Genomic DNA, 6,761 nt, shown 5'->3' with positions numbered 1-6,761 from the left:
TTTGTAAACAAAATTGGATTAATATGAGAATATATTTTAAGTGATATTTGATTTTTGAAAATTGAAATTAAACGATTTTAACAATTGATTAATTTAGAAAGTGGTGTAAGTCCATTTGCAGCCTGTAAATATACATTATTTTAGTTAAATTAGCTTAAAAGTAATGTATATAATTAAATTACATATCGATAAATTAATAGAAACATTGTCAATCTTTATATAATTAATGAATATTTTTAAATTAACTAATATACAAACCTTTAATTTTCTCAAAATAACAGAAAATGGACTTACACCACTCTCAAAATAAACGGTCCATATATTAATTATATATAGAAATAGAACTAAGATATACCCAGCAAGATTTAATTTTCCATAAATAGTTATATTTACTCCATACAAATCTTCTAAAATAACTGGTTGAATACGAAGAACCCCATCAATGATTTGAACGAGATACGGATGATTGTCATTGTGATAAATACAAAATTCGTAATCCTAAGATAAAAACACAAAAAATTAGACAAATCTTAAGTTTTCCATTTAGATTTCTTATGTATCATCGATTAGTATTAAATATTAAAAATTCGTGCTCACAGGTTCTAACGGTATTTTTACATCGCGAGACCAAAGCGATTCATTTAAGTAATTAAAATCTTCGTTTAATATCAATTGGCCTTTTTCAGGATGTGGACTAATTGTTGATTTAACGGGAGATGCAATTGTAGGTGTAACAGGCGATACAATTGTAGTTTGTTTTGAACTGTCCGATGCTGTAAAAAAATTATTAAATAAATATAGAATTCATTTATTAGAAAATAATTGAATAATAATAATAATAATAATAATAATAATAATATCGCAAATATTAAAATTTATTTGACCTCTAATCGTATAACTTTGATTTTGTTTTTTAAATGAAGCGCCATTAAATTGCACGTATATCCAATAATTAATAACATCTCCATTTTGTATGATAAGATCTTTTTTTTCTAACGTCCATCGTCCATTTTTAGCTCGAAAAATATCATCTGTTAATTCTCCAACTTCCTCCGATAATATTGGATTATTTACATTTCCATGAAACGTAAAATACTGCAATCCCGGTTCATCTGTTAACAACAGACATATATTTAATATTAAAACAATAAAATTAAATATATATATATAATTGAATAAAATACAAACCCTTTTCTTTTCAACTTGAATTATAATATCTTCGATAAATGTGAATCGTAATTAGAAACTATACTCGATTACTAATATGTAAATAGTAAATGATCCATGTAGTATGACCTAGCGATAATAATGATTACGTCGTTCAAAAAAAAAAAATGTTCTTTCTTCTTTGCTTAACGAATATCGATTATATTTTATGATCGCAAGATCGAAAAGTTCGGGGATTTACAGGTAACTCCCTTAGATGATGCATCATTCTTCCAATGATTTATAGTGAAAATTTTTATGATTTATTTGTAAAATTTTTCAGGGGAGACATTACTTTTTATTTAAAATAATTTAAATAACATAATAGCAATATGTAATATTTTATTTTCAATTATTAATAAGAATTATTTGTTATATACAATAAAACAATTAATTTAATTTACCTGGTATAGAAATACGTAATCCTTGTGGTTTAAGTACTTCAAACAACGGTTCTGGTATTTTGTAAGATTTTACTAATACTATAGTAATTAATAAATTCAATTTGAGTAAAATTAACGTTGAAATTGCATTATTTTTTAACGAATACATTGCTTTTTGTTTTTATTAACTTAGTTTTTATTCAAAATAAACACACACTTTATTCAAAGAATTTTGCACACGCGATACTGATTGATGATTTAAAATAAATCGAAATAATCTCTATTTACAAAACACTGATAAACTTTAAGAATATACTCAAGCTTGTATCTTCTCTATTCATTTACTTTCATACCATCCCATCTCTTACAATACTCCCACCTCTTACAATACCCCCACTTCCTACACCACCATATATATATATATATATATATATNAATTTTAAAAATTGTTAAAAAAAAAACATATGTGAAAAAAGAATTGATGACACTCAGAACTGTTATTGAATTATTTCTATATATTTGAATTTATTTTAATACTTATGTTAATGTAATCAAAAAACAGGGTGTCCCATTTGAATCGATCCATTTAAATATTTTCGAAATTGTTGATGATAGAAAAAAATGTGTTAGATAAAAGTTGAATGGTTTAAGGGGGCACATTATCTGATATTATTAATTTTTTGCGTAGGTGGACGCGTAAAAGTCACACGAAGATCAACTTTGATATATTAGTATATTTAACTTTTCATATAGAGTAGGTGTTCAATAATAAATCCTTCAACCTACAAAAATTTCGAAGATATTTAAGTGGATCGATTTAATCTTAAGTTGCCCAGAAATGTTTGTACCCCCCCCCCCTGTAGAAAAATTATTTGTATTTAATAAAAGGATTAATCAGTAGGAGCTTTTCGGGCAACTCAATATAAATACTAATATACTACCAAATTAGTATAATTATATTAAATATATAATAATAATAATTTATTAGAGAAATATATATATATATATATATATTTAAATACGGAATACGCATAATTATTTAAAATTAATTAAACTTAGAAAGAAAACATTACATATATAAATTATAAAACAACAATTACTCTATTAACTTCCGATTAAAAAATCTGTAATTATTAAATGGCTACGTTGCGTTGGTCTCGTTTTTTCTTCCGAAGAAATACAAAATGACGAGCCTGTTCTCACGTAAGTCGGTTATTTAATAAATGAACCGTAGTTATAAAGTAAAAGTAGACTTTGAGAAAAATATCCAATTCAAATAAGTTCACTGAAGTTCATTGAAGACGCGATGATCTGCACGTAGCCATTTTTAAAAAAAAGCGGGTAACTGGCACCTCAGGAAAGTACATAGATTTGTAAGCACCCGCGTAAAAATATCAATTTCAGTTATTAAGATTATTTCATATTTTTTAATCGTTGTTAAACAATAATTGATAATATAATAACAAATATTTTATAACTGAAATTTTGTGTTCCTTTAACTTTATTTTTTGTCTACACTTTAATAAATGTTTATCAATTTCTCACAATTGAAAAGAAAATCGAGATAAATTTTTACGACACAGTTTGTCGTTTTTATTCATACGCTACTGTTGTAGTTGCTTATATATACAATCCAAAAATTAAGAGATCACGCATCATAATGATACATACGTATTGCCTAAAGGTTAAATAGTGGAAGATTTTATAAGCTTGTTTTAATCTGTTAATGTCAAAGTGAATTATATAAGGTAAGCAATATTGTACGTAATAAAATTACTAAACAAAATAAAAGTCATTTTGAATGGAGTAACGTCAATTTTTATTGATCAAAATCTAAAATAAACAATCAACTTTTTCAACAACTTGTTCTATTTCTATTTTTTTTTTTTTTTTTGTATCTGCGTAAAATCTCTAAAAAACATTTATTATTAGAATTTAACCAATAATATGTGATTGATAGAAAATGATTAATGCTTGATCATCATAATTTTTAATTAAGTTTAACTTCTTTTTGACTCTATGCACATTATTTATTATATTATTTATAAACACATTGACAATAATCAAATTTTGTTAAGGATGATAGCAAATTGGCATTTTAAAAAAAAGAGAAGGAGAATTAATGCAATGAATATTTTTGTACAGATAAATAACTATGACGCAATTAAAATACTATTCAATATTATCCAGAGTAATAAGACAAGTTTATTGCAATGGTAAAGGAAAGAATAAATTTATGTCGACACAAGGCCCTAAAATAGAAACCAAAAGTAATCCTGATCCTGTTCAAAACTTAGGTAAAAAATAAATGATTCATCTAAGAAGAAATAAAAATTTTTATAATTTTATAATTGAATGATTGTGTGTAGGGCCTCAAATGTATGCTCCTACCAATCTAGATAAAAGGATGTTAGTATGGGTGAAACGATATCCATCTATGGCTGAAGTACCTTCGCAAGTGACGTAAGTTTGATGATAATATTAACGTTATTATAAAATATCTTTCGTTATTTGATTCGTATATTATATTAATATTGTATTATAATATACTCTAGGAATAACTTACAATTTTCTTTCTTTTTTTTGTTTATTCTCAATAGACTTGATTGTATGTTGCAAGCACGATCCAAAGTTAGAGTACGCGTATGCAATATTATGATGGTAATCTCTCTAATAGGATTTATAGCTGCCGCCATAAGCGGAAAAAGAGAAGTAGCATCAGGAAATACGCTTTTTAAAAGAAATCAAGATTGGCAAGAGAATTTACGTAAAGAACATGCAGCAGCTACTAATACAAATAATAGCTCTTAAAATCTATATCAATGTTGTTTTTTCATTCAATGGATATTAATTAATATAACATGATAAAAATTAGAATATACGAATATATACTTTTATTATGTGCAGTATTTTAAAAATCGTTAAGTGTTATCGCTCAATGATATTAGTATTTAGACTAGTTTTGAAAAATAGTCTCAACTGTATTTATTACACGTAAAAGTAAAAGCTATTTTTATGAAGTAGCCTTAGCAACAAATATATATATATATATATATATATATATATATTTCAGTACGCAAATTTCTTTATATTTCAATAATATAACTGTCACATGTGCATACATAGATCTACTAAAGTGTCATCATTGTTATAATTACTTTCATACTTACACTGTTATTATATTCGTGTTATTGTCGTGGAAAAATATTTTTTTCAATTCAAATGTATTTTGTTTGTAATTGTTTGATGTTTTCATTTGTTTCTTTTTATTATATTTTATTTATATAAAACATGTATATATAATAAAGATCATGAATAGTAAATCTCCATTATGTGTATATATAACAAAACAATTTATATTTGTTTGTAGTTTCCAATCATATCATCGTTTATAAAAAGATTAACTTTTTTCACAAAAGCATATAATCATATTTTCATTATCTACATTAATTAAACTTTAACTTCTTTATTATACAATTAAGTAACTTGTACATTGTAACAAGAGAAAGAAGAATTCTTCCATAGTGATCTCTTTTAATTCACAAACCATATACTCTTTATTGTAATAACTATTACATACATTACTTTTTTTTTTTTAATACAAATCATACATCATGCGGAAGAATTCTATTAAATGAAATTCTATGAGGATAAATTCGTTGGTTTGTAATAACCACGACACTTATCATGAAAAGCGTTCATTGTACGGTTTTTCAAAACTTCTTCAACGCTGAGCTCTGATTGTAGTAAACGTAAGTTAGTCTGTTCTTTTCTTAAATTTTTTATAAATATTGGATCATCTCCTTGACTGTCTTTTTGATTCTTCAAATATTTCACTCTTTCTTTGGCAGCGATTAAACATTTATTTATAGCACTTTCTCTTTGTATATGACTATTTTGTACTTCTTCAAATAATCTTTCACACTTCGACGATAAATTTACTTGCCCTTTAAATGATTCAGTTGGAATAGTCTCATTTAACTTGTAAATAATTTTATCATCGAATTGTCTCATTTTCTTTAACGTATCCTGAAATACAAACAGAAGAAAAAACAAATATATTTTTAATGCATCACAGTTCACATACGTAGATTATTATTTAATTATAAAACTATTATTTAAAAATGATTAAAATTAACCTATCAAAAAGAAACATTTTTTTGTAATTCAAAAAAACCAAATTATTTACATTGTTATGAATCATGAGATACATTATTTATGATATTCTAACATTTCTCTTTATTTATAAATTTAAACAAACATGAACTATTGTTTAAAATTAATTAAACTAACCTTAAAAAAGGAATGGTTTTTTTATCTCATTAAAAACAAGTCATTTATGTTGTCATAAATAATGATAAATATTAGTTGTAAAGTTTTGACATCCATCTTTATTTATAAATTTAAATAAACATCTAATCTACAGAAATTCCCATTAATTAAATTCAATTAATACTATCAGCCGGTAAAAATGTAAATCTAAGCATGGGTTTCAAAAATTAATTCTATCGCGTAATTTTAAATGTTGTATATAACATAGACGTTATATAATATAATTATATTAATTATTATAGGATATTCTTCGCTATTACGTTATAATTTATTAACAAATATACCTGAAATTCTAAAAAATCGACACATTCCACGTTAATTGCAGCCATCTTTATTAGGGCGAACTCTGCGATAGCGTTGATATGTTTTTTAAATATTATAAATGCGTGTGCGAGTTTCTAAGAAAGCTTAAGGTGATTTCTCATCAAAAATGTTTCATTGCGCGTCTTATAATTGAAAATTTTTCTTTCGTTATGAATACCATCGTAATGAAATAAATTTCTATTTTTTGGATATTAATGACGCATTCAAATACCCCATTTATTAAATAAATTATAACATAATAATATTAGTGTAAAACGCTTAATTTAAACTATAGGTATTATAAATTTATTTTTTATAGGTATATTCATTTTTAAAACCTTTGAACAAAAATGTCCACACACATAAGGAGGATTTAATTAAAATTAATAATAAATATATATATATATAATTATTATTAACTAAAATCTCTCTTTGATTTATTTTAACGAAGATTTATATTTTAACTACGTTATTAGGTTGGTAAGAAAGTTATATATACTACATACGTATTTTTATTGAAAAGAACAGAGCACCGTA

At 24.6% G+C, this 6,761-nt stretch overlaps 3 protein-coding genes across 3 annotated transcripts in view; 1 reads left to right on the top strand and 2 right to left on the bottom strand.

Moving 5' to 3' along the window:
• Window positions 1-1,968, bottom strand: part of LOC106791528 (beta-1,3-glucan-binding protein-like) — a 3,756-nt gene extending 1,788 nt beyond the window's left edge. The window contains exons 1-4 of the mRNA XM_014757210.1: window positions 1,611-1,968; window positions 885-1,112; window positions 598-773; window positions 356-498 (exon numbers count right to left, since the gene is read on the bottom strand). Coding sequence (XP_014612696.1) covers window positions 356-498; window positions 598-773; window positions 885-1,112; window positions 1,611-1,758 — 695 coding nt within the window. The 5' untranslated portion in view covers window positions 1,759-1,968. The remainder of the gene's footprint in view (window positions 1-355; window positions 499-597; window positions 774-884; window positions 1,113-1,610) is intronic.
• Window positions 1,969-3,229: 1,261 nt separating this feature from the next.
• Window positions 3,230-4,918, top strand: LOC106791530 (UPF0389 protein CG9231). Its single transcript, XM_014757212.1, has 4 exons — window positions 3,230-3,337; window positions 3,735-3,886; window positions 3,959-4,052; window positions 4,190-4,918. The coding sequence occupies exons 2-4, from the start codon at window positions 3,745-3,747 to the stop codon at window positions 4,398-4,400; spliced, it is 447 nt and encodes a 148-aa protein (XP_014612698.1). The 5' UTR covers window positions 3,230-3,337; window positions 3,735-3,744; the 3' UTR covers window positions 4,401-4,918.
• A 3-nt stretch (window positions 4,919-4,921) lies between these two features.
• Window positions 4,922-6,514, bottom strand: LOC106791531 (coiled-coil domain-containing protein 58). The gene is made up of 2 exons (XM_014757213.1): window positions 6,206-6,514; window positions 4,922-5,618 (listed from the first exon to the last, which is right to left on the bottom strand). The coding sequence occupies exons 1-2, from the start codon at window positions 6,248-6,250 to the stop codon at window positions 5,232-5,234; spliced, it is 432 nt and encodes a 143-aa protein (XP_014612699.1). The 5' UTR covers window positions 6,251-6,514; the 3' UTR covers window positions 4,922-5,231.
• Between the last annotated feature and the right edge of the window lie 247 nt (window positions 6,515-6,761).

The sequence above is a fragment of the Polistes canadensis genome, unplaced genomic scaffold (assembly GCF_001313835.1).
Source record: "Polistes canadensis isolate GaletaPanama2010 unplaced genomic scaffold, ASM131383v1 scaffold_315, whole genome shotgun sequence".
In the NCBI taxonomy this organism is placed as follows: domain Eukaryota; kingdom Metazoa; phylum Arthropoda; class Insecta; order Hymenoptera; family Vespidae; genus Polistes; species Polistes canadensis.
The sequence above is the reverse complement of the archived record's forward strand: the minus strand, read 5'-3'. Positions and strand labels throughout refer to the sequence as shown.